At 56.3% G+C, this 24955-nt stretch overlaps 1 protein-coding gene across 19 annotated transcripts; it reads left to right on the top strand.

Annotated features, from left to right (window-relative positions):
* Positions 1–518: 518 nt before the first annotated feature.
* On the top strand, positions 519–24701 carry TJAP1 (tight junction associated protein 1). 19 transcript variants are annotated; one of them, XM_087857091.1, is made up of 14 exons: positions 519–600; positions 1328–1420; positions 10275–10403; positions 11061–11348; positions 15820–16144; positions 17205–17302; positions 18026–18154; positions 19731–19759; positions 20524–20685; positions 20903–20969; positions 21219–21248; positions 21987–22094; positions 22191–22274; positions 22953–24701. In XM_087857091.1, exons 7-14 carry the CDS (start codon positions 18056–18058, stop codon positions 24045–24047), a joined length of 1674 nt encoding a protein of 557 aa, XP_087713217.1. In that variant the 5' UTR covers positions 519–600; positions 1328–1420; positions 10275–10403; positions 11061–11348; positions 15820–16144; positions 17205–17302; positions 18026–18055; the 3' UTR covers positions 24048–24701. The 19 variants fall into 19 exon arrangements, with proteins under 19 accessions (XP_087713217.1, XP_087713205.1, XP_087713204.1 ...); XM_087857079.1 differs by having other exon boundaries at positions 17971–18154; XM_087857078.1 differs by lacking the exon at positions 15820–16144 and having other exon boundaries at positions 17971–18154.
* Positions 24702–24955: the final 254 nt, after the last annotated feature.

Below are 24955 nucleotides of genomic sequence, written 5' to 3'. Positions count from 1 at the left end.
GGAAGGCTTTCTGGAGGAGGTGACAATTTGAGCTGTGGGCTGAAGGAGGCACAGGAATTGATTATAAAAGGGGAGGAGAGGACTTGGATATTTTGAGGGCTGATGGCCTGAAAATTCAGGACAATTGGGAACCTGAAATCTCTGGGAGAGATGGAAAATTAGTCTGGTGAAGGTGGAAGAGGGTGGGTCACACGGACCTCCCGGTGGCAAACTGAGAAGTTGCTTTTATCCTTTGGATGACGGGGAACCAGTATTAGCTCTATTCCACTATATTTTCGTGTTTCCTTCCTTCCTTCCTCCCTCCCTTCCTTCCTTTTGTTTTTTTTAGTACCAGAATCTCCCCTCGCTCTTCCAGCTCTTGCCCTACGCCTGACACCTCCTTTCTTCTCCAGCGGCCAGGTCTCCAAACCCCACTCTTAGGAGATCCCCACCTTTCCTCAATCACCTGGTGCCCTAATTCCCCGACCCGAAGCCACGCCCCCTAGCCACGCCCCCGATGACGCGCGGCGCCCGGTGCGTGGGGATTCCCGCGACCGTGGCCACTACCCGGCCTGCCCCGCGGCAAGATGGCGGCGTGAAGGCACCGGGCAGCGGCAGAAAGTTTGTTGTGGGATTGGAGTAGTCGGCCGGGAGGCTAGAGTTTGGGGGGATCGTGGGGGAACTGTCGCAGAGTAGGGGAGGAGGAGGGACTAGCTCCGGGGTTAAGAAGAGGAAATGGGATGTTGGAAGGTTGGAAGCGGAGAAAAAAAAAGAGGGAGATGGGGCGGAGGGGAGGGGGCCTAGGATCCAGCGGCGGCGCGGGGGGTGGGGTGGGGGGAGGGGTCCAGGGCGGGTGAAGCACAAGTAGGTGTGCAGGCCCTGGAGAAGCAGTCACGAATTGGAGGGGAATTTTTTTTTTTTTAAAGATTTTATTTATTTATTTGACAGAGATAGAGACAGCCAGCGAGAGAGGGAACACAAGCAGGGGGAGTGGGAGAGGAAGAAGCAGGCTCATAGCAGAGGAGCCTGATGTGGGGCTTGATCCCTTAACGCCGGGATCACGCCCTGAGCCGAAGGCAGACGCTTAACCGCTGTGCCACCCAGGCATCCCTGGAGGGGAATTTCTAAATCGAGAGTAAAAAAGCCTGGAGCTTGTGGCGAGGCCCGACTGTACCGGGCGGGTAGGAGAGAGGTCTTTCCCGTGGAGGAGGATAGTGGGCAAGGGGGGAAGAGAGACCTGGAGGATGCCAGGCAGGTTTGGTATGGAGGGAACTAAAGCGTTAGATGACCTTTCTCCAGACTTAGATCAGCCTTTCCAGAGTTCCTATAGCATCTGCCCCAATTTCAGCTGAAGACTCAGGGGCCCCAGGGACTGGAAGAAATCACAGTACCTGCTTGGAAAGAAGAGGTAGCGACTTGCCCAAGCTCAACCCCAGAGCGGGTAAGGTGGCCTCCAATGACAGGCTGGCATGCTCCCTGCGAGCAGGATGCATGGGCTCAGAGTGATAACTGAGAAACATTTATTCTGAAAAGGACTCTCTTCTATAGAGGTTGCGCTTTACCTGTGGTCTGTAAGTTAGTGTTCTATTTATATTGCACACTGATTTTTGAGAATTGGGTGCAGCACTGAGCCTTGTGTGCCTTCCCCGGAGCAAGTGAACACGGTCAAGGGCCTGGAGATGAGGCTGAAAGCGCTTTAACACATCCCTGTCAACAAGCAGTTTCCTACATGCTCACTGTATCTTTTTCAGTCTCCCCATCACATCTTCAGTTTGGCATCCTACCTGAAGTAGAGATTGGTGAGTGACAGATGGGGGGCGGAGTCATGAGAAAAAGTCTGATCATGTTCTGTCACCAACTCCTGAATTCACTCTTGCAGCAGGTCTCCTTCTTTTGAGCTTTCTTGTGGTAAGAGGGGCTCATTAGTGTTTCTTTGGGGTTGTAGATTTGGTGGGTAAGTGGGGTCAGTGGAGGAGGAAAAGCAGGTTGAGGTTAGGGAGAAGAAACCCAGATCAGTTTACGGTAAGGGGTTGAGTTGACTCGTGTAAAGCTCTGGGAATATTTATGGTATCACTCTGTGCCTGAGACCCTTGATGTTTGAGAACTGCTTTACAGTCTGGATCAGTGTGGTGATGGAAGGAAAGGATTGTATACCTTTTCTAATAGCTTTCTTCTCTTCCTGAGTATTCTCCCCATCAAACCACATTAAAAAAAAAAAATCAGTTTCACTAGCCAAACTAAGTATGGCTTAAGAGATAGTGGATTTGGGGTTAGAGAAAAGGGAAGGCGTCTGGAGCCACAAAGTGCGGTGAATATGGTCCTCACTTCCTTCGATGCCCTGTGGTTATGCCCAAGCCAGAGTTGGGGGCAGGCTTTTTAGAGAAGCTCGTTTCATGACTGGCGTCTGCTCCATGATTGGATTGGGGGTCTAGTTTGATCTAGGACTCCTCACTAACCATCTCCTGCTCCCTGCCTGCGCCCCCCCCACCCCAAAAAGGCTTGCTATAGACAGACCAACCCAAATCACTGTTACTAGGCCAGCTTCAATACCTTCAGGTATCAGAAAAACTGATGTTATTTAGCTGTGACTCTAGAAGGCTGGGAGGTTTCTCTTTCTGAGGACAATTTGTGGATGTCCCTTAGAGTTGTGATCAGCAAGGACAGTGTGGGGAGCACACATAGAGGCTAAAAGCAGACTCTGGAGCCAGAATTCTTAGTTCAAATTCTGGCTTTGCCATTTGTTGTTCTGTGACTGTTAGAAATTGTATAGCTCTTTTTGCCTCAGCTTTCTCATCAACCAAATGGAGATGGCAAGAGTGCCCATCTCATAGGTTGTGGTAAGGGTTAAAGATGTTAATACATTAAGGTATTTAGAACAGTGACTGACATTCCATACGTATTTGTTGTTATTATGCTGGTCAGATCTCAGCACTGACTTCTTCGTGATTGAACCTGGTGTCTCTCTGTGGAGGCGCTGTACTGGTTTGAGATGCTGTCTTGATGTTGGAGAGATGGGACACAGCTTATGAATAGAATAGAGTTTGCATGTAGTGAGAACATCTTCATTAAGCTATTTAAAGTGATGTTAAAATGCCCTTGACTTCCTGTTTGAGGTTGTGAGGTTTTAGAATTATCTTTGCAGTTGAGCTGTAACAATGGTAGTGCTTATTGAGCACATTCTGTGTCTGGCACTGTTGTAAGTGCTTTAAACGTATTAACTAATTTAATTTTTGTAACAACCTACACAGCAAATACTTCCATTGTCCCCATTTTACAGATGAGTAAATAGAAGTGCAGAGTGGTTCATTTGTTCAAGGTCACCCAGCTAGTAAAGAGCAGAGCTGAGATTTGAACCCAGACTATCTGGCTTCAACAATTGAGCTTCTTTTTTTTTTTTTTTTTTTAATTTGGTGTGAAATTAACTCTTTATTAACTGTGCCTAGTGGCAATTTGTATCTCGTTTGTCACGATGGTTAGATAGTGGTAAACTTTTTTGTGTTATTTGAATGTTTTAGGAGCTGAGCTCTTCATCACAGCTCTCTCCTCAAATATAAAAACTGGTGCAGGGTGCTGTGGGAGGGAGCCCACTGCCATGTTAGCCAAATCTGAACTCTCTCTTCAGGATCCAGCTTGGTGACTGCCCCTTGGAAAACCTTGGACCCGGGTTGGGTGAGCAGGCTGACATGAGGACCCACTCTTAGCATACCTTAAAGGGGGGGTGACATAGACATAAAAGGCTCGTTTCTGATTTTGATTACTGACAGGAGCAGCTGACGTGTTCAATTCATAGACAATCTGGATGTCATCTTGTTTTAAAAAGTAGCAGGTAGCAAACTACACAAAAACCCCACAATAGGCGGCCTTTTAACCAGCGCCGGCCCCCCAGCTTGAGGGGAAACTGGAAAACGGATGTGCTTCTGCTGAAGTTTCTATGGTCGAGGAAGGTCCGGGCTCAGCGCTCGCTCAGTCCCTTTCTCTTCAGCCAAGCAGGAGGCCCACGTGCAGCCTGGGGCAGAGGTGTGCCTGTGTTTTGATTGACTGGCTTTCCTTTGCCCTGCACTTAAGAATCACTCTTCCCCTCCTTCTGAGTCACGTCCTGTCTATTTAACACGCCCTCGGGGCCCATCTTTTTCTTCAGTAAATGACTCTACTTGCCATCAGAGTAGGCACGCGCCTGATGTCTGAGCCGATTTCAGGGGAATAGAGGGGCTCAGGACTTAGGGCTCTTTCTGGGAATTCTGAGCCAGAATGACCCTTCTCTAGTTGTTGTGGCACATGAGAGTTTGAAAGTTATCTGTCAGTGTCTGTTCCGCTCCACCATTAACTGAGGAGCCGTATATGTCAGGATAATGTACTTTATCTGGATTTGTGCTGCAGTCAGCGTGCTGAAACGTGTAATCTCCGTAAAGTACACCTTCGTGTGTTGGTAGAAGTCCTCAGACTTTCTGAATTCAGGTCTCGTTTTAGCAAATGATTGAACTGTAGGGTGAAGGCTGATAGATTTGGAGCCGGTTCTCTGCCTTTACTGTTCTGGTTTTGTCGTTTTCAAAGTCCATTTCTTCTCTTAACACCCCTTATTCGAGTGTAATCTTTGCATCTAACCCCTTCACCTTTTCCTCACTGCCGTATTCTGAGTGCCAAGGACCTCTGGGTAAACCCGGCCTTCGTTTCTCACCGGATTCAGCCTCTTCTTCTTCTTCTTCTTTTTTTTTTTTTTAATATTTTATTTATTTATTTATTTATCTGAAAAAGAGAGAGAGCACAAGCAGGGGAAGGGTCAGAGGGAAAGGGAGAAGCAGACTCCCCTCCTGAGCAGGGAGCCCAAGGCGGGGCTTGATACCAGGACCAAAGGATCATGACCTGAGCCGAAGGCAGCTGCCCAGCCAACTGAGCCACCCAGGCGCCCCACGGATTAGCAGCTCTGTGAACTTATTCTCTCGAGCTTCTGGGCCTTTGCACTTGCCAGCCCTGCTGTTTGGAATGTGCCGCCCCTGCCACCCTTTACCTACCTCTTTGTCCTTTATTTATTGATTTATTTTATTTTATTTTATTTTATTTTAAAGTAATCTCTACACCCAACATGGGGCTCGAACTACAACCCCAAGATCAAGAGTCGCACACTCTACTGACTGAGCCAGCCAGGAGCACTCCCCCCAACCTCTTTGTCCTTTAGGTCTCAGTTTAAATGTCCCTTTCTTTGGGACCCCCGCTCCTTTCACACCTTTCCTCTGGGCCTCTGTGTTAACACTTAGGCTGCGTTGTAATCGTCTGTTTGCTTGTCTGACTCTCCCAAGACTGCAAGTGCCCTGACAACAGGGACTAAGTCTTACTCATTATTGTTGTCTACCCTTTAGGATAATGCAGGGCACTGAAGAGGCACTTTATAATGCCGTGGGGCATACAGAGTGCATGACAGGTGGCAGTCTCTCCCCACTCCAGTCTGTCTTCCAAGCTGCTGTGAGAATTGTCTTCCACTGAAAAACAGTGTCTCTTCCCATAAAAATGCTGTGGTTTCTCCCTTGTTCAGGACACAGTCCACTCCAGCTCAGCATGCAGAAAGGTTGTTTACCCTCGGGCCCGAACTCAACCCTCTGGCCTGAGTGGCTGTCACTCCACTTCCTCTGCCCTGTGCTTCCTTGCTCCTGAATTTCCCCCTGCTCCTGAACCTGTTACGGCCATCCGTTTACATTATTCTTCTTTGCTTGTGCACCTCACTCTCTCCATGATGCTCACCTGTCTCTGAAACTCTGCTCGTCCCCTAGGACCCAGCCGGTCTGTCACCCCCCATGAGAAGTCTTCCCTGCTTTCCTTTCCCCCCTCAGCCCGCATAGCACATTGTGTGAGAAGCCTCAGTTCTGGCATTTACCAGGTTGTATGATGATTTCTCTGTTATTTGTTGGTCTCTTTCGCTGAGCTGACCCTCTGTAGAGGAGAGACCCTCCCTGCTCATGGGATGAGGGTGAGGGGGTGGGGAGTTGGGAGTAGGGTGAGCGGTGTGATAGAGTCTGATTTTGGAGCGAGGCTGACCTGGTTGAAATCTTGATTCTGTGACTTACCAGCTGTGTGACTTTGGACAAATTGCTTAACTGGTAGGACTCTTGGTCTTGTCGCCTGTACAATGAGGGTAACATCATCTTTTTTGCAGGAGTATAGAGCATTAGAGATAATGAGTTCACGGCGTGTAGCATGGTGCCTGTCATGTGAAGGATACTCCATTATTATTTGCTTAGTAAATGAATGCCATTCTGGAAAACACAGTAGGTAAGAAAAGGCTTTGTTTTATTCAAGCTAGAATAAGCCTTTGATTTCTGCCAGGTAGCTAGGAGCCTTTTGAGGTGGGAGTAAAATTGGGAGAGTCTCTTTATAATGAAGCGATATAAAAGCTGAGGCTAGGGACATCATCAGTGAGTAGCCTGTGCAGAGTAGTTGGTGTTTTCCCCATCTTTTGTGTCATAATGACTCCTTTGATGGATCCCCTTTACGTGACGTTGGCGGTGACCTTGGTGGATAGAGGTGGGGGTGGGTAAGTGGTAGATCTGTAATGTGGTTCAGGCCGTGGATGACTGGATGAGGTGCTTGAAGATTCATGTTCCGTGGTGTTTCTGGATTGAAGAATGTCGGATGAAGCTGATAGAACATATCTAGGCATTTAGGAAGCCAGACTTCTTGACCCAAGTTTTCTTAGGGCTTTGATGATCTTGTGTCGCAGAACAGGGCTTAACTCAGATGCTCCCGAGAAATAGGGCTGGTAGCTGGGAGTTCGCTGTCCCTTCTTTGCCTTGTTTTTAGTGTAGTTGGTGGCGGGTACTTAGGGCACTGGTTCCCAACAAACACTCAAGGAATGTATTTCCAGTCTAGACCTCTTAATTGTATAATGCCAGGTGTGCTCCAGTTTGAGTTTACAGTCCAGATGAGGAAGATGTGTTTGAGTTTTTCAGAGGGCAGCCTTCTTTTCTGGTCCTTGAACCCCTGCCCCAGCCAGGCATCTCTCCTCTGGGCTCTCAAAGCATGTACCAAACTGTAATGCAGGTGGCTGTTAACCTGTCTCTCCCCCACTCAGGGCGAGATCTTTTATCTCTGGAAGCTTCTTAGAGGCCCTCCGTGGTAGGTGCTGAGCAATTCTGGTTACTGTGTGACCCAAATCAGCCCTCCTTCTTGAAAGGCCTTCCTTCTTGAAATGAAAGCAGATAGGATCTATCCTTTGAACTCTTAGGAAGCAAGGTCCTGCGTAAACAAAAGGTGATCGGATTAGCAGTAGCATTACCGATCATTGTCTAGAGTTGAGGTGATGCGGTTCAGTGATCTTCCAGGTGCTTGGCTTCAGCTGTTTGCCTTTCCAGCCTTCTTATGTTCGAGTAACACATCCCTAAGCCAGCAGAAGAGGTCAGAAGCAGAGGTGAAGCACACACCGGTATATTTTCTTGCTAATCACCATCTTCTCACAAGTCTGGCTGCTGGCATCCTCTTTGTTACTCATTAAGTCCCTTTGAGTGCCCCACAGCCCTATCGCTCATTGTCTGGGGGTGCTCCCCGCCCACAGCCAGGACCTACTATAACCTTGTTAATGCCTACATGAATCAAAAGGACGAGGCCGGTAGCTGAAGGTGACGTGACGGAGTTTTCCCTGGCCTCTACCCTGGTCCCTCAGTGTGGGAGTGCTCGTTGCAATGTGGCGTATCTTTGCTGACGGCGTCTTGGCAGGGCTGGTAAGCCGCTTCGTATGTTCAGCCGATGTGAGAGGAGATGGGGTGAGCCGGCGGGGATGGGTTGTGCCGTGTATGTTCAGGCTTCAAAGGGCTGAGTCTCCTGGACTGGCCACGAGTGTGAGAGTGGGACTTCTTTGTTACTATCTCGTAAGTGCCAGCTGTCTGCAGGGTGACCTTTAGAAGCTGTAGAGGATGTGGCCCCCCCCATTTGTGAAGAGCTCTGCACTTTCCCAGTGAAGTGTGGGGGGAAGTCCCTGAGGACAGGGGCCAGGAAGTCAGTGCGCTTCACTCAGCTAACAGCAGGCTAGAACGCTGGGTTTACCATTTGGGGTACTGAACAGGCCTCTGCACCTTCTTGGCTAAGCCCGTGGGGACTTCCACCTCAGAAGCCTTGAGGGTCTTTACATCAGGGCAGAATCGCCAGGGCTTTCCTGAGGCTCCCTAGAGGAGGCTGCTTTCCATGGTTTGCGCTGGGGTTGGAAACAGAGGGTTCTAGCCCAGTTCTGTCTGTGGTCTTGGGCAAGACCCTTGTCTTCTCTGTCCCTTCAGAATGGGAGAACTCCACCTGTTCTGTGGGCCTCATTAGGCTGCAAGGATCAAAGGACATACAATGGAAGGGAAAGCGCTTCCAGAATGGTGAAGCACAGTGCAGATGGAGGGGTTTTGTCCGTTTGTCCAGGAATTCTGTTTTCGTCATAAGCATAATATGTGTCCTTACGTAAAATACCAGCCATACAGAAACATGCAAAAGGAAAAGTAAAAAGACCCTCCCTTTCTTCCCCCACTGCTCCTGTCTAAGCCCCTTTCCCAGAGACAGGGAACTATCCTGTATCCTTCTGATCATTTTTGTGTGCTTCGAGACATTCCTCCTCACGCATCTCTTGTAAAACAAACACACCTCGGTAGGAGTACATGCTGTTCTTTGGCTTGTTCTGCTCACCTGACAAGTCACCTGGGCTCGAGGAGCCCCTCCTGGAGCCTCCTTCCCAGCTCGTGGGCCTCTGGGGCTGGCTGCGTGGGAGGGCTCGGGAAGCGTTACTACAGGTCACCACAGCAGCACGCAGGCTATCTCTGAGGAGTGGTTTTTATGCTGTGATGAAGTCGTCTGGCAGGAGTGCCCTGAGTGGGAATCGGATGGTTCTAAACATGGCGTGGGCAGCACGGCCTCCACCTCACGTGCGTTTCTCCCCTCCACGCTTCTGTGCTGTGTGGCCAGGCAGAGAGTAAACTTACCTGATTCCTCCACCTCTGTCTCAACGCAGAGACAGTCCCTGGTTTCTGAAACCTTGAATTACCTAGGTGACTTGCTGCTCTGTTTTGAAAGCAAACCAGACCCAGCTGGTGTTTTTCGGTTTTACTTGTGGGCGAGGATTCTGAAGGGAGCCTGTCAGTGGCCATGCATTCTTACCAGTAGGGAAGAGCTCAGAGCCTCTAGGAAGACTTGCTCTCTCTTCTGGTGGTCAGGCCTTGGCCTTTTGGGCTCTGGGGCTGTTGTCAGAGTACTGCGGGGGCTCCAGGACTAGGCAGTTGGGGATGACCAACCTAGGCTTGGGAGAAGGGCCAGGCCCCATGTGGCGCCAGGGTGGTCGCTGCTCTCCCTCTACCCTGAGTCACCTCATCGTCCACAGGGCTCTCCAGACAGAAGGGGAAGCCTGTTTCTTCCTTGCCAGCACGCTGCCCTCGTCCGTGGGCACAGGCAGTATTTGCTGCCACCTTTGCTGTAGCTCTCCTCTCCTGCCGCTCCGGGGGTCACATCTTGCGGGGTTTCTGGGACTCCACTACTGCGGCTCCATGTGCCTTGAGATCTCTAAGCCAGAGGGGCTCACTTCCCTTAGGGTGGCTCTGGAGGCTTCGGGAGAGATGTTTTCTGCTGTTCCCGAGCTTGCCGTGATGGGAACACTGGCTCCCCTGGGCACTGCTCCCTCTGAGCGGGTGGAATGGTCGCCGCCGGGAGTGTGAGGAGCCTTTATCCTTGCTCTCTGGGTTCCTCTGGGGCCAGCTCCCTGGGAAGCACCATCCCCCTGGCCTGTCAGAAACTGAAGGGTGGCAGCGTGCCACCCCTCCCCGCGGCTGGCCCGGCTCTGGGCCAGGTCACACACTGCCCCATTGTGTGGTGCCTTCGACGCACTCCTTGTTGCAGCCTCCGATCCCTGCGCGCCAGGCCCCTCCCGGCCCTTTGCCTTGGAGCCCGTGGGAGGTGGCGGGGTGGGCTCTGCTGGCACAGGCCCAGGCTGGGTGGCAGCGGCAGCCGTGGCCAACTTCGTTCTGACAGCCCCACTGTCGGAGCTGTGGTGCAGCCTGGCAGCGGTGTCCGTGGAGAAGGCCAGACAGGGGAGCTGCCCCCAGGCCGCAGTGCCCCCTTCCACCGCGGCTCTCCTCTCTTTGTGTTGACCAGCCAGAGCCCTGTCACCTCGGGTCAGCCAGCTGGTTGGCAGGGGGCATGCTGCCTTCCCTCCTGGCGTGAGTTTTGGATGGGAGAAGGCCGCCGCGGGGCTAGTGGTAAGTCTGCAGGAGCTCCCCGTCAGAAGAGCGCAGTGTGTACCCTCAGGCATCTTGCAGCTGGGCATTCCTTCTGCTCTCTCTTTGCAGCTCCGGAGTTGGGCTGCTCTCCACCGAGCTGTCTGTTTATATGGAGTGCCTGGAGGGCGTCTGCCATGAGTCTGTCGCTAACCGTGCTAACCAGGAGAGCTGGCTGGTTGGGGAGAAGACACTAACCCCGTGAGTCTGACCTGGGCCAGCTAACCTGCCCCGGGTACCACCAGCAGCAGCGCCTCTGTCACCCCGCACCCTCCCCCGGTCAGCCTGGCTGCCTCCTCCCCTTAGCTTACCTCATGCCTCCTCTGCTCTCTTGTCCTTACTGCTGTCCCTCCGTTTTCCCAGTTTCCTTGCTGTGGTTGGGCGGGCGGGGGGGGGGGTGCCCCTCTAAGGCCGGGAGACGGGGTTTCCTATGCGCAGACACCTGCCTGTCTGCCAGTCTGCTGCTGGCCTCTGCTGACCCCAAGCTCCCCTCCGTCAGGACCATGCTGCCTAGTTCTCCCTTCACTGGGTTAGAATTTCTGTTCAATCTGCTTTAAGCATTATGGAGTTTGCTCTGTTTCACACCTCAGAGCCAGAGGGAGCCAGAGTGGGAGAGGAGTTTTCTTCTCCACTGGATAATTGCCTCCCTTTGTCAAGTGGGGAAGACTGAATGGTGTCCCCATTATTCTCACCCCAGGATAATCACTGAGGATCAACTGCAAGGTTGGGGGTGGGGGTCTGAGGAAAACCGTGGCCTGGCTGTGGGAAAGTCGCCGGGCAGAGGGTGAAGCTGAAAGCTAGAGTCCAGAACCAGGCGCTCAGCTGAGCTGTAGCTCGTGGCTCCCGTTGCTCCGGTAGGTGGAGCGGGTGGAGTTTGGCCCCCCACCGCCTTCCATGGTGTGGAGCTGCAGGTGGACTTTAACCGAGAACAGCTGGAAGGACACCTCCGCCAGAGCAGGCGGGACCTGGCTTTGGACTCCACAGTTGGCCTGGAAGAGGCCTTGGCCTCAGACTGGGAGACTGGTGAAGAGCCTGCCGTAGAGAAGCTCCCGCCAGACCCCCTTCTCCGTACAGGGTTGGAAAGGAGAAGGGGGCTCGGGATAGCAGGAAGGCGGATTGCTCGGGCCTCCCCGGTGTTCGCCACAGGTAACTCCTTAGACAGCCTCTCTGGCTCCAGCCTCTGGAGTCAGTGCAGTACGGATTAGGCTGGATGGGGGAACTTGGGACCCGAAGGCCCTCTGGGTGGGCTCTGTTTCCCTTGGGCCAGGAGGGAGAAGCAGGGAGCTTCCTGCTAGTATGGGTGGGAATGCATAAATGTGAAAGGGTGTAGGGGCTGCCTGGGTGAGGGACCCTGAGTCAGGAGTAGCAAGCTGGAGGGTGCCTGTTGGCTGGGCTCTGACCAGGAAAACAAAAGGGGCCTGCAGCAGAGGGCTGGCTCAGGGCCACGCCTTACCTTGCCTTTCCTTGGGCGAGGGCATGGGGACTACTGTCAAGTGCTGGTTGATCCTGGGGACTTTTTGGCCTTCCCTTTATTTACGGGTGGTTGCTTGGACCATCATCAGTAGTCGTGTGCAGCCCCTTCGTTCCTGTCAGGTGTTTGTTTGAGAGGCCAGCTGGGTAGACTTGAGGTATTTGTTCAGGTGGGAGCCAGGTGAGCTCTCGAAGGTCCCCAGCCCTAGTTGGGAGTCCTCAAGCTTACTCTGGGGCAGAATAATTCCCACCCACTTTTTAAAACCCTGTCAGTCGATGCCGCTTAGAGCAGGCAGGGGGCCAGGTCAGGGCCGCAGGCAGCTTGTCCCAAGAGGGTGAGGTTGTGCTTGCCCAGAGGGGTGGCAGGCATGACTGCTGGAGGGGCAGCAGGGCCGGTCTGGGCACAGACTGGCATCTCCCAGCCTAGTCATCGGCCCAGAGCAGAGCCTGCCCAGGCCCCACCCCACGCTCTGCTGGCTGCCTGCCTGCCACGCGCCCAGGATTGCTGAGGGCTTTGCTCGTGTACCTCAGGAACAGCTGCATGCCGGAACCGGGGCTGGTAGCAAGCAGGAGGGGCACCCGGGGGGCGGCGTGGGGGAGGGCTGAACCCAGCCAGCTTTGGTGGGAGGGGCTCGCCGTGCCAGGGGACTGACACTCAGGGTGGAGAGGGCCTGTATTAATGGTGGTGTGGTGGTGGGGGCGCTCCTTGCGGGCAATCTCCAGGGCCTCTGCGGGGTCACCTGGCTGTAGGGCTGGCGCTTGCAGGCTGGTGGTTCGCCTTTCTTGGGCCTCCGTTGGATGCAGACCCTGAATTTCAGAGGCTCGAGAGGCAGCCAGACGTGTATGGCAGGAGTGTGCCCTGCCCCCAAAGGCACAGCGTCCTCCAGGCCTGTGGAGTTCAGAGACTCTATCCAGGGCTTACTGTGGACGATTCCCACAGAGGAGGCACTAGGCCCTGTGCGTCAGACATTCATGTTTTAGCCATCGATGAGTGGCTTTAGTAGGGTCTGTGTTTATTTTTGTTACTTATTTGTGTCCTGCTGGGTTTCACAGGGGAATTAAGGCAGCATAAAACATAGCTGGAGTGTTCTGGAAAAGGGCCGGATTCCTTTTATTCTCAAAGCAGTAGTGATTGCTAATCGAGTGATTCTGTTTGACTTTCTTCAGGTAAATTATGAAGAAGAGCTTTAATGATTTTTGTGGTGATGTGTGGCCCCTCCCTGATGGTCCCTCACTTGCTTGAGTCAGTGACAGCTGTGAGTAGAAAGGCATATCAGGATCGGCAATGGTCTGAGCCCAGATAAACTGTTGGGGCCATAATTTCTCAGAGTGCAGGGGATGCGGGGAGCAGGGGAGGCAGTCGGGCTCTCTGGGGCAAGGCAGGGGAACTGGGGAGGGTGGAGTGAGGGAGTAGTGCAGGACTTGGGCACCTGGAGACCTCCGTGTGCAGGCCGGAGTGGGAAAAGCCACAGAGGCACACCCATTTTGGTTTCCCTGCCATCGCCTTCCTCAGGGGTAAAGCTGGATGCTCGGATCTCCCATCCTCTCCTGCACCTTTGACTTTGCCCTGGGCAGACCCACAGGAAAGGTGGCAGAAGGAAGTGAGAGGGCGTCCTGGGCCCTTGGGCTTGAGCCTTCTTGATGTCTCCTACTGTGGGTGTTTGCAGAGTGGGAGTGAGGATATGGTTTGGAGAAAATCCGATTCTGAAGGTTTCTCTTTACCCTGCTCCATCTCTAGCAGCGGTGACCCCTGACCCTGGTGGCAGCCCTGGGTCACATCCAGGCACTTATCCACAAAAGGGAGCAGGTGTGAGTCCCATCTCCTGGGTAAAGAGGGATGCTTGGCAGATTTTTTGTCCTTTGATTAAAGGCTACTTCCCAGCCGACGTCCGGCTCACACTTTTGCTTATATCTGCCTCTGACTATACTCTGCCCAGCTGTTCAGTGGGTTCACAGTGCAGGTTTGCTGTGCATGCTGAGTCCCATTTCTAATGAAAGTAGACTTTGTTCTCTGGAGGCAGCTAATCGTGCCCCATGGGCTGTAATCAGGGAGAAGGTATTTAATACAGGGCAGGCGGCAACAGGCGGCCTGCGCTGACTGGCAGATTGCAACATGGCAATTAGGAAGCTCTCGCCCCCCTCTCCGCCCCAGCAGGGCCGGCTGAGGCTCTCCTCTGAACGGAGTTTGAGTGAGTGAAGAATGAATGCTATGCCAGGGAGGAACGGGGAGGCGGGGCTCGGGGGGTGGGGGCCTTGAGGAGAGCCGCTTTCCCTTCTCCGGGCTGCTCTGGGTGTCTCCCCGGCACTGCCCGCGGGGCCCCAGACCAGATTGGGTCAGCCAGAGGTTTCTCCCGGCGCACAGCTGTTCCGTAGTGCAGACCCAGCACGTGATCTGGTAGCCCCACATCCTGAGTCCTCTGCCCCCAGTTCCTTGAAGCTCAGGTAGTTTGGGGTGAGGGGTGGGAGTGGGATTCTTCTTGGTCAATTTCTAGACCTTCCAAAAGACCATTTTCTTGGAGGTGTCCTGGAGCCAGCTCAGCAGCCAGAGGCCGAGAGACCCCAAAGGCCGCTTGCTTGCTTATCGTGTCTCGTATCCCATTCTGAGTTATCCAGCTGCTTTCCCTGGGGACTTCCTCTTCTTGACAGGGGATCGGGAGGCCTCCTTGGGCTGCAACATTCCAAGGCCACGTGGGAATCTTCGGGTGAAGGAGACGTGGCCAGTGGAGGCCGCACCTGGTGCCTGGGTCTTGCTGGTGGGACTGCTCTGCTGTCTTGCAGCTCACCTTTTGTCTTCTCCTGGCTACGGGCCTGGTGTGCGGCTGCTTCTCACTTTGTTTCCCAGTGCCCTTGGCGTGGCTCTCCCTCCAGGGTCTGTCCTGCCCTGCTGTGCTTCCATTCAAGGACAGTGGCCTGTCAGGCCCCTTGCATTCCTGTTCAGTGCTGGCATTGTCTCCCTCCCTCCCCCCGACGTGGGCTGGATTTGGGGCACTTAGCGCGTCTCAGGACCCCAACACGTACTGGTATTTATGGACATGAGGCAGGGAGTGAGAGTGAGACAGACCGTCCCTCATGGGTTTGTGCTGGGGACACTGCAGGCTCCCTCAAAGACTGTCTCCCTAGCGGGCCTTGCCTTCTGCTTCCCCAGTTGGGAGAGTCTCCCCTCTTTGTGGTTCCGGCCAAGAGAGATAACTGCCTGCCATTGCTGGCACTGTTCATCCTGGAGCTTCTGTGTTCGCAGTACTCCCCCATCTCCCTGCTAGCCACTTCCACACTGTCCCTCGCAAGCCAGGTTATCTGGCCAGGAAAGCCCTGGGAGTATGTGGTGTGATACCAGGGAGTAGAGATTTGACGTCAAGATGAGGCAGGATTTATGATCAGTAGAGCTAGGGCTGCGGGGCATGGAGTGAAGGTCATTCTCCTTCAGGGAGGATCCCCAGGTACCTGAGCATGTCAGTGGCTCCCTGCCTGCCTGCCACCCATTCAGGTGTCCTGGTGCCTAGAGGCCAGAGTGGGTGTTAGCAAGAATTGGGCTAAGGAAGAAAAGAGGCTGAGAATTGAGGGGGTCTGCAGTGTGGCCTGCAGGGAGAAGGAGACTACTCAGCTGATGGGGGAGCAGATGGGGAGGGAAGCAGGCCCAAACCTGGAGCCCCCCCCCCCCGGATTTTGCCAAGGTTCTTGGCTCCCTGTATCTCCTACTCCGCGTCTCTGGCTGTCCCCTTTTCTAACTCACGTACCCCACACTTACACCCTCTGAGTATCAGCACCCAGCTCTCCAGGCTAGCTTAGAACTTTCTGGGCCTCTCCCCCAGGCCATAGGAGCTCCCACCCTGGGGCCCTCAGGAGGGGTAGCCCTGGGGAACCTGCGGGGGTGACTTGTTTGCTCCCCCACACCCCAGGAATGTGCTGTCCTTTTGGGCCCGCCCGGATTCCTGTGCAGGGAGTCAGCTCGACACAGCACGCTGCTTGTGCCCTGTGGGGACATGTCCGCCTCACCATCAAAGGGGTGGAGGTTGGCGGCTCGTGCCTGCTGCCATGCCCCAGCTCCCCCCCAGAACCCCAAGCCAGAGACCAGGCTGCCCAGACAGAGGAGGGAGGCCACTCCTGCTTCCCCACCCTCCCTACCCCCTCACCGTTCTTCCTGCTCCAGGCTCTGTTGGAATGTGACAGGAGTCGTGGCCAGGGCATGTCCCGACAGCAGGAACACATGCTTTAGCCCGCAAGGCTTCCCTCGGCCCCCGGCTCTATTTAGGAGGATGGCGGCTGGAAGGTTGTTTCTGCCCAGAAGGCCAGCTAAGGTTACTGCCTCCACGGGCCCCTGTGGTGGCTGCTGCCCCCGTGCTGCGGCCCAGCTAATTACAGGTGGGGACCAAGCTCAGCACGCCCAGGAACCTGCCGGGGACCTCCCAGCTCACTCAGTCCGGCCACCTCTGTGTGGAAGAGAGACCAGCGAGGGACCGAGCTGGGGCCATCCGGTGCGTCGGAAGCAGCATAGCCTAGAGCCCAGTGTCTCAGCTCCCCGGACTCGGGCTTTCTGCACCAGAGTTTCTCAGCCTGGGCGCCGTCAACGTCGTGTGCTGATAATTCTTCATCGTGTGGCGCGGTCCTGTGCATGGCAGGGTGTTTGGCAGCTTCCCTGGCCTCTCCCCGCTAGGTGCCACGAGCTCTCCGCACCATTGTGACAGCCATTCAGATGTGGCCAGGGATCTGGGAGGGGGCAACCGAGGGAGATGGGCGACACCAAAATCACCCTCGCTGAGATTGCTCAGTGACTGCTCTAACTGCTGCTTTTTCCGGTTTTTCTCTCCTGGGCCTACGCACCCTCATTGCAAAGTCTGTTTACAACCGTTACACACAGAAGTAGTCTTTGGGCTCCTGGAAACACTGCTAGGAACTTCCGCCAGCATCTTCTTGGTCTCTGTTAGGCTTTTTCCTGGTGTCCTCTTCTGCAAGCCCTGTTCCCCAAATCTCTTAGTTTCCAGGCTCTGAGAGGCCTGGGAGATGAACAGGACAGATGTGGGGTAGGATAGAGACAGGACAGGACCAGACCTATTCCAGAATCAGGCCTGTGGTAAGCTGAGACCATGAGCACATGCAAGACACACACGTGGAATGCGTGGGTGGCTCAGTTGGTTAAGTGTCTGCCTTTGGCCTGGGTCATGATCCCAGGGTCCTGGGATTGAGCCCCGCATCCTGCTCCCTGCTCCCAGGCAGGAAGCCTGCTTCTCCCTCTTTGCCTGTTGCTCCCCCTGCTTGTGCTCCCTCTCTCTCTCTCTCTCAAATAAATAAATAAAATCTTAAAAGAGACGTGCATGTGTGTCGTCTGGGCCTGTGACTGTTTTCATGAAGAAAGGAGCCCCGTGTTTTTGGTCCTCTCCCACCTCTGCTGCTTTCCCCAGATCCCCTGGGCTGTGGCTTTTCTGCCTGGCTCTCCCTAGGGGGCTTCCCAGTCCTGGACTGGGTAGGCTGGCCGAGGGCACCAGCAGACCCGCAGCTGACACCTGGTTTCCACTTTCTTCCCTTCTCTGGTTTCAGGAGCTGTTGGCTAGCGGAAGTGGAGGGGCCGTGGGATGCGGAGAGCCGAGGGCTAACTCCGGGACGGCGGAACAGACAGAGCTGCCGACAGTCAGACGGTATGTCCCTGCGAGGCCTGCACCCCCCCTTGGCCCCCTTCCAGAGAGGCTGGCAGGCCAGGGGGCAGGCAGATGGCCCCTCGTGGTGGGGGCTGGTGAAAAGAGAATGGTGGAGGCCAGAGAGGCTTTGGCCTTCAGGACTCTCAAGCTTGGAGACAACCCCCCCCCCCGCCCCCGCCGAGGAGCCTGGGTTGGGGGAGCATCTTCAAGCCCTTACTTTCTGGATACTGGGTTTTTGTGTTGGGGTTTTTCTGAGCTCACACTTAACTGAACGTTTCCTAAGTGCCAGGTAACTGTGGTTAGTGGCTTATGTAATCTTCACAACACATTTATGAAATTGGTGCCCTCCTCATCCCCAGTGTAGAGTTGAGGAAACCGATTAAGAGGGAACGGTTTTCCCTCTGAGGCATTTTTATAAGCCCACAGAGGTGAGCAGTGGGCCGCTCTTAGATACCTTGTCCCACTCCCAGGCCATAGTCCACTCCTCCTGGTGCCTAGGCCCTGGGCCCCGCCTTTCCTGCCTGTCTGGTCGCATTGGGCCCTTGTCCCCTCCAGCACTCCCCTGACCCCTGGGCGCTGATACACCCGAGTCCAGGTTCCTAATGACCCCAGCAGTGCGTGCCCGGTGGTTCCTACATATGTCCCTTTTACTGTCCTTTTTCCTTCAGTCCAGAGGCCTCTTGCCCACATCTCTGAGCCTGCTCCTTCCTGGCTTCCCCACAGCAGCTGGAGGAGCCCGCCTCACCACCCAGAATGACCAGTGCGGCCCCCGCGAAGAAACCGTACCGTAAGGCGCCACCCGAGCACCGGGAGTTGCGGCTAGAGGTTCCAGGATCCCGGCTGCAGCAGGAGGTCAGAGGCGCGTACTCCTGCCCTGGCTGGCAGCCGCGGGCCCCTGAGGCTGGGTGTCTGACTGACTTCTCCCACCCGAGGGGACTTCTGGGCCCCAGAGTGGGGGTGTGGGCGCGGCATTGCAGATCCACGCCTGGGGGCTCCTAGCTGCAGCGCCGCTGGCGGGCCGTGTAGGCTTACGGGACGGCTGTGAGCCCATGTCCCCGTATCAGGGAACCCCCGAGTCTTCGTGGCTCAACAGAAGTGCTTCCAGGCAGTATTGTTCTTCCTGCAAGAGGCCACCCACCACGCTGAGGGGTCCTCACGCGCCGGAGGCTGGGGCTCTGTGGAGGAGGTGGTGCTCCGGCTTCTTCCCACCAGACCGGCTGTTCTTTGCCGTCCCCAGAAGTCTGGCCCTTCCTCCAGCTTCGCCTTGCCTGGCTAACATTCGCTAAGTACATGCTCCCCGCCAGGAGCTGTGTTAGGGTTTAAGGAGGCCTTCTTCGGGCCACCGTGAAACATTCTCCAAGCGGGCTGTCCTCCCTCATTCGGTTTCCTCTCAGGAGGAAACGAGCGTTGCGGTCACCTGGCTGCTTGTCCCCACCCTGTTGCCGCACACGGAGCACCTATGCAGAACTTGAGAGATCCCCGTCCTCGCCGAGCGTCAGGCGTACCGTGGCCCGCTCTGGTCCGATTCAGGGCGGGAATGCTGCGACTTGTCCGTTTTCAGGGAATGTTCAGTAAGGGCCAGGTGGTGTGCTGGGTGCCATCCTGTGGGTGTGCCCTTGGTTTTGTAGATGAGGACGCGGTGGCTCAGCAAGGCCAGGGTGTAGTAGCAGGGGATCAAATCCAGGTGTTACCGGCTCCAAAGCCCATGGTGCGGGTCACCCACCTCATTTTCCAGCCTGGATCGGCATCCTGAAGCAGTCGGCTCTATTTGGCAGGCCTCTTGACGTTTCCCTGCTCTGTGGCTGGCTGAGCTCTTGGGCCGTGACCAGTGTGGGGGCTTGGGGAGAAAGGGGCAGGGGGTTCCAAGCAGGACAAGGATAAGACACCTCACTCCTCTCAGTCAGGACTAGCCCAGAGGCTCTCCTTCATCCATGTACTTGTTCCTTCTGAGCCTCTGGAAGGGCCTGATTCTGCCCCATCTTCCCTCAAGGGGCCAGGAGGGCTTTGTCAGAGCTCAGAACCCTACTGTAGCTTGATGGACTTCTTCATTTCTCTGGAACATCTCTACCATGCTTGCACGGCCCACTAGGAGCCCAGGGGACAGCTGGGAGGCTCTCTTTATCCCTGGGAGATGTAGCATGGGTACCAGGACTCATTTGCAACTTGCTTCAGAATTACGAGAGGGGTTGGAAGTAGTGTGGGTAGGGTGAATGTTGGAAGGGGTTCTCGAGCCTTCTGGTTGGCATGGGAGAGAGTGGGCTAGGCTTGTCCAGGCAGTACTGGACTGCCTCCATCTCTACAGGGTTCACTTCTGTGAGATTGTTTGGGCTTCAGACATGGCCCTTTCCAGGGCTCTTTGGAGGGTGGGCAAGCAGGGTGGGCCAGTGGTTTAGGGCTGAGCCTCAAGCTTCCGTTCTTTTGTGCCCAGGAACCCCTGACTGATGCAGAGAGGATGAAGTGAGTATCTGCTGCCCGAAAGCCTGCCCTGCCTTGCCTCAGCACTTCCCTCTTAGCTCCAGGCAAGGCTGTTGGTATAGTCGGGCTTTTCATTGGATTAGGTAGAAGTAAAGGTTGGGTGGGGTGTTTAGGGACTCTGGAAGGAGGCTTGATGTAGATATTCCTTCTGGAAAGAGTTTCGTTCCTTGGGCTCCACGAGAATCTAGAACCAAGGAGGTGGGTGCTCGGAGGGGCCTGCTCTTGCCAAGGAGCCCTTCCCCAGCTCCTGGTCCTCCTGTGCCAGCTGCCTCCCTGCAGCCCTTTCTGTCAGCCACGTAAGGCCTTTGGAGAGGGGGGCAGTGCTGGGCTGGATTTCCAAGAGATTAATAATGGAGCAGCCTGATTGTGCAGTGGGGAAACTGGAGCTGGAGGCCTTGGTGGCCGGCTGGCTCAGGCTGTAACCAGAGACAGACTGGGAATTCTTACCCCCCACACCAGTTCTGTCTTCTCATTCTTCGCGGGTGGGGGTGGATTCTACCGTCCCCTCTGCGCCCCCCCCCCCACTACCCCCAAGCCAGGCTGTGTTCTCAGGGCTAGCAGGCCTATGGAATATGCTGCCCCAGACTCAGACTCCTTCTCAGGAAGCCCCTTGCCCCCCCCCCCCCTTGCCTGTGCTCATGTCATCCCTGCTTGCTCCTATAAGCTTCTTGAGCCCAGCCTGGGGCTCCAGGGCTGGCCTGTCTTAACACTGATGCCCCTCTGCCCTTGACCCCTCACCATGCCAGGCTCTTGCAGCAGGAGAATGAGGAGCTCCGCCGGCGCCTGGCCTCGGCCACCAGGCGCACCGAGGCCCTAGAGCGCGAGCTGGAGATCGGGCAGGACTGCTTGGAGCTGGAGCTGGGCCAGAGCCGAGAAGAGCTGGACAAGTTTAAGGACAAGTTCCGCAGGTGTGGAAACGAGGGGCCAGGCGGCCGTGCACGCATACCCCCCCCCATAGGAGGTTAGCGGGAAGAAGCCACAAGATCAGCTGATTCTGGGGGGGAAACCGAAGCTCTGGGAGGAGAATGACTTGCCGCATATCCCCTGTTGGGGAGGAGCTGAGGAGGGGCTGGAGAGCAGATCTTGACCCCTTGACCCCAGGGTCTGCCCTGTGTTTCTCTGCAGGCTTCAGAACAGCTACACAGCTTCTCAGAGGACCAATCAGGAGCTGGAGGACAAGCTGCACACGCTGGTAATCTGTCCGGGGGTGGGGGCGGCATGGGGGCACTTTGGCTGGCACTGTGCTCACAGCATAGTAGGGGGCTGGGACTTGCCCGGGAAGTGCCACTGTGCCCTGGGGCTTGGGGAGGGGGCGGGACAGTGGCGGGCAAGGGACCGCAGTGTGCTGTGCGAGTCAGGACTGTCTTAGTGCTCACACTGTTTCTCTTCTCTCCCGTCTTCCCCTCACGCTGCCGCCGTCGCTGCCGCCCTCTCCTGTCAGGCCTCTCTTAGCCACAGCTGGATCTTTGCAGTTGCGTCTGAGTTTGTGTGTTTTCTCCCTTGCCCGGGCCTCCTCCTCAGTTGAGATCTGGGGTTGCGGGGGCTCCGGCCCTTTCCCTCTGCTTTCCTCCTGCTTAAGTGAGGCCCGCTCAGTACAGGGCCTCCCTCCTGGGGGACAGCTGCGGAGCCAGCTCTTGGCTGGGGCAGAGGTGCTGGTTGATGTCACCACTGAGCACTCGCAGCTTCTCGGCCGCGGTGGCAACAAGCCCGAGCCATTTAGGGGGAGGGCGGCCGGAGCTCCAGCGCCTGAACCGAAGATCAGAGGGCTGCTGCCGAGCCGCTGCTCCGTTCTGGCTCAACTAGATAATCTCACAGGCGCCCCCAGCTGCCACCCAGCCCCACCCCTCCTCCCTCTCCCTGGCCCGAGCCTGGAAAACGCTCCACACGTAGGCTTCGGCCGCGGGTTTGTACGTTTCCTCCTCCTCCGGTCCAGCTGCCTGAGCGGCCGGGTAGAGCCCCTTGGCAGGCAGTTCTCGTGCAGCCCCTGCCCTGGTCCCCGGTGGCAGCAGATCGTGTACGGAAAGCCCCCACCCCACAGCCAGCCCGGAGAACAGGAGAGGTGGCTGGTCTCCTTCTGTCTGTCCATCGTCTGTCTATTCCGTCCGCCTTGGCTGCCCCAGCACCTGTGGCTACCTGTGTCTCTGGGCCGGGAGGGGCGGAGGGGAGGAAGGCCGGCCGGGGCGGGGGTCACACGAGTTTTGTGCCTCAGATCAAGAAGGCTGAGACGGATAGGAAGACGCTGGACTGGGAGATCGTGGAGCTGACCAATAAGCTGTTGGATGCCAAGAACACCATCAACAAGCTGGAGGAGCTCAACGTACGTGCGCCACGGGGCCCTCCGAGGGCTGGGCCCTGGGGAGTGCGCAGGCGCGCCGGCTGGCGGCTGCCCAGTGACCCCCGCCTGTGTCTGCAGGAGCGGTACCGGCTGGACTGCAACCTGGCTGTGCAGCTGCTCAAGTGCAACAAGTCCCACTTCCGCAACCACAAGTTCGCCGACGTGAGCGAACAGCCGCCCAGCGCTGGGCGCTAGCCCCGCCCCCTAGGGCTCCTCTCCCGCCGGTCTGATCCCTCTCTGCCTCTGTCCTGCCTCCCCCTCGCCTGCATGTCCCCTCGCGAGTCTGTCAGCTGTGTCGCTGGGCGGTGTTCCATGTGCTGTGGGGCCGTCGTTAGGGCAAGGGCTGGCCTGGCAGGTATTTCTGGGACAGAGACGGGGAGAGAGGCTCCCCATTTCGGGATCCCATGCGGGAAGGTGGGGGTGGCTATCGGCCGGAAGAATATTGCCGGGATTAGGCCCAACTGACTGCCTTACCCCAGCGGGCAAACTCGACACCAGAGCCTGAGGCCCGAGGCTGATGGGGTCCGTAGTAGGAGTGGGGGCGCTGCCGAGGCCGCTCGCCAGTACAGATCCTCCGACTTCTGTCTGGTTTGGGCAGAAGCCACAGCCGAGATGGGGGGAGAGGGACGTTTGAGAGTGCGTGGGCCTTAGCGCTCTGGGGTCAGATGCTGGGTGTGGTCTTCAGAATCTTCCAGTGTTTCGCTCCTGCTGAACCTCAGTTTGTCTGAAACAAGGCTGTCCCCCGGCCTGATGTGAGACCAGCACGCGGTAGCCATGATTCCTGCTCTGAGGTTGGGAGCGTTCATGTCTCTCTTCCCTTCTCCCACTGTTTTGCTGCAGCTGCCCTGTGAGCTACAGGATATGGTCCGGAAACATCTGCACAGTGGTCAAGAAGCTGCCAGCCCAGGCCCCGCCCCTAGCCTGGCACCAGGGGCTGTGGTACCCACGTCGGTCATCGCCCGAGTGTTAGAGAAGCCAGAGTCTCTACTGCTCAATTCGGCGCAGTCGGGCAATGCCGGGCGCCCCTTGGCTGAGGATGTCTTTGTGCATGTGGACATGAGTGGGGGTGACCTGGGGGACCCAGCCAGTCCCCCGGCCCCTGGCAGCCCCAGCCCGCAACCCAATGGAGAGTGCCGCTCTCTGGGCACTGCTGGGGCCTCCCCAGAGGAGGAGCTGCCCGTGCCAGCCTTTGAGAAGCTGAGCCCCTACCCCACCCCACCTCCGCCACACCCGCTGTATCCCGGCCGCAAGGTGATAGAGTTCTCTGAGGATAAGGTGCGAATCCCCCGCAACAGCCCCCTGCCCAACTGCACTTACGCTACCCGCCAGGCCATTTCCTTGAGCCTGGTGGAGGAGGGCGCTGAGCGGGCCCGCCCCAGCCCAGTGCCCAGCAGCCCTGCCTCGGCCCAGGCCTCACCCCACCATGAGCCCAGCCCTCTCCCCCCGACACTCAGTGCCCCCGCCAGCTCTGCCAGCTCTGAGGAGGACCTGCTGGCCAGCTGGCAGCGGGCATTTGTGGACCGCACCCCACCCCCAGCCGCTGTGGCCCAGCGCACAGCCTTTGGACGCGATGCACTCCCTGACCTGCAGCGCCATTTTGCTCTTAGCCCTGCTGACAGAGATGAGGTTCTGGCACTTTCTTCCCCACCCGGTGAGAGTGGGCTTTTGCTGCCCATGGAAGCTGACTCTGGCCCTCCCGCGGAGGAGGAGGAAGAGCTGAACCTGCCTCTCAGCCCCGAGGAAGAACGCCAGAGTCTGCTGCCCAGCGATCGTGACACAGAGGAAGGGCCTGTCACTTCCCACACTGAGGGCAGGGCCTGGGCACTCCCTGGCTCCAGCCGCCCCCAGCGCAGCCCCAAGAGGATGGGGGTGCACCACCTGCACCGCAAGGACAGCCTGACCCAGGCCCAGGAGCAGGGCAACCTACTCAACTAGGGCCCCCACTTGCCTTGCTGCCACTGCTTCGCTGGGACCCCGGAGGCCCCTGCCCTGGAGCCCTCCCTCAGGCCTGCGCAGCTCTGCGCCTTGTGCGGGGCAGGGGCAGGGGGCGGGCCACACCGGGCCTTTTAGCTGCGTTGACTATGACTGGCACCAGCTTGCCTCGTAGCTCTTCCCTCTTCTTGTATGTACTCCCCAAAGGTAACATGCAGCTGGGGCTCAAGACCCTTCCTTCGGTCAGCCCCAAATTGGGCTGTTCTGGGGCGCTGAGGAGTCTGTTACAGCAGTGTTGTCCTCCTGCTTCGTACCCACACATTGTTTTCTTGTGTTTTCTGGGGGGGGGGGGGGATGCCGTTGGGATTATTAACCTCTAATTTCTATTTTCTGCCTGCTTTCCTCTCCCCTCAAGTCCTCTGCACGAGCTGTTGCCTTCAAGGGGCCCTTGGGGGATGAGGGAGAGGACTCACTCAGGGCTCGCCTCCGCTGTGTCCAGCCTCCCTCTGGAAGGGAGACGAGGGAGGGATTCAGGGGCCTCAAGCTGGGCTCTAGGTGAGGCCTGGCCCCCTTCCGACCTTGGCTCTAGACTGTTACTCCCAGCTTTGGGAAGTTTTCACATCCATGACTATTTTAAAATTAAAACTATTTTACTGATATGGCCTAATTTGTCTATTAACGATTTTCCTTGTACCATTCTCCCCATTCTTGAGCATTCCCAGTCCTGGCCAAGTTCTGGGCTTCGCTAGTGAGTTCCCCCTGCTCTGCTCTGCCTAGGGTGTCTGTGGCCACAGAGCATCAGGCAGTGGGAGGTGTACCTCGAGTAACCTCGGCAGGGCCCCAAGTCTCTCCTTGAGGCAGGGTCTAGTCCAGCCCAGCTCTGGAAGTGAGCTCTTTCCCTTAGTTGTACT

The sequence above is a fragment of the Ursus americanus genome, chromosome 29 (genome assembly GCF_024610735.1).
Source record: "Ursus americanus isolate L20-20 chromosome 29, mUrsAme1.1.p, whole genome shotgun sequence".
NCBI lineage: Eukaryota > Metazoa > Chordata > Mammalia > Carnivora > Ursidae > Ursus > Ursus americanus.
Note: the sequence above shows the minus strand (reverse complement) of the source record. Positions and strands in the feature narration are given on the sequence as shown.

Coding starts and splice junctions, on each gene's coding strand:
- TJAP1 (XM_087857094.1), top strand. CDS start 18,056: ATGACCAGTGCGGCCCCCGCGAAGAAACCGTACCGTAAGGCGCCACCC. Junction 18,155..19,730: donor GATCCCGGCTGCAGCAGGAG/GTCAGAGGCGCG, acceptor TTTTGTGCCCAG/GAACCCCTGACTGATGCAGA. Junction 19,760..20,523: donor ACTGATGCAGAGAGGATGAA/GTGAGTATCTGC, acceptor TCACCATGCCAG/GCTCTTGCAGCAGGAGAATG.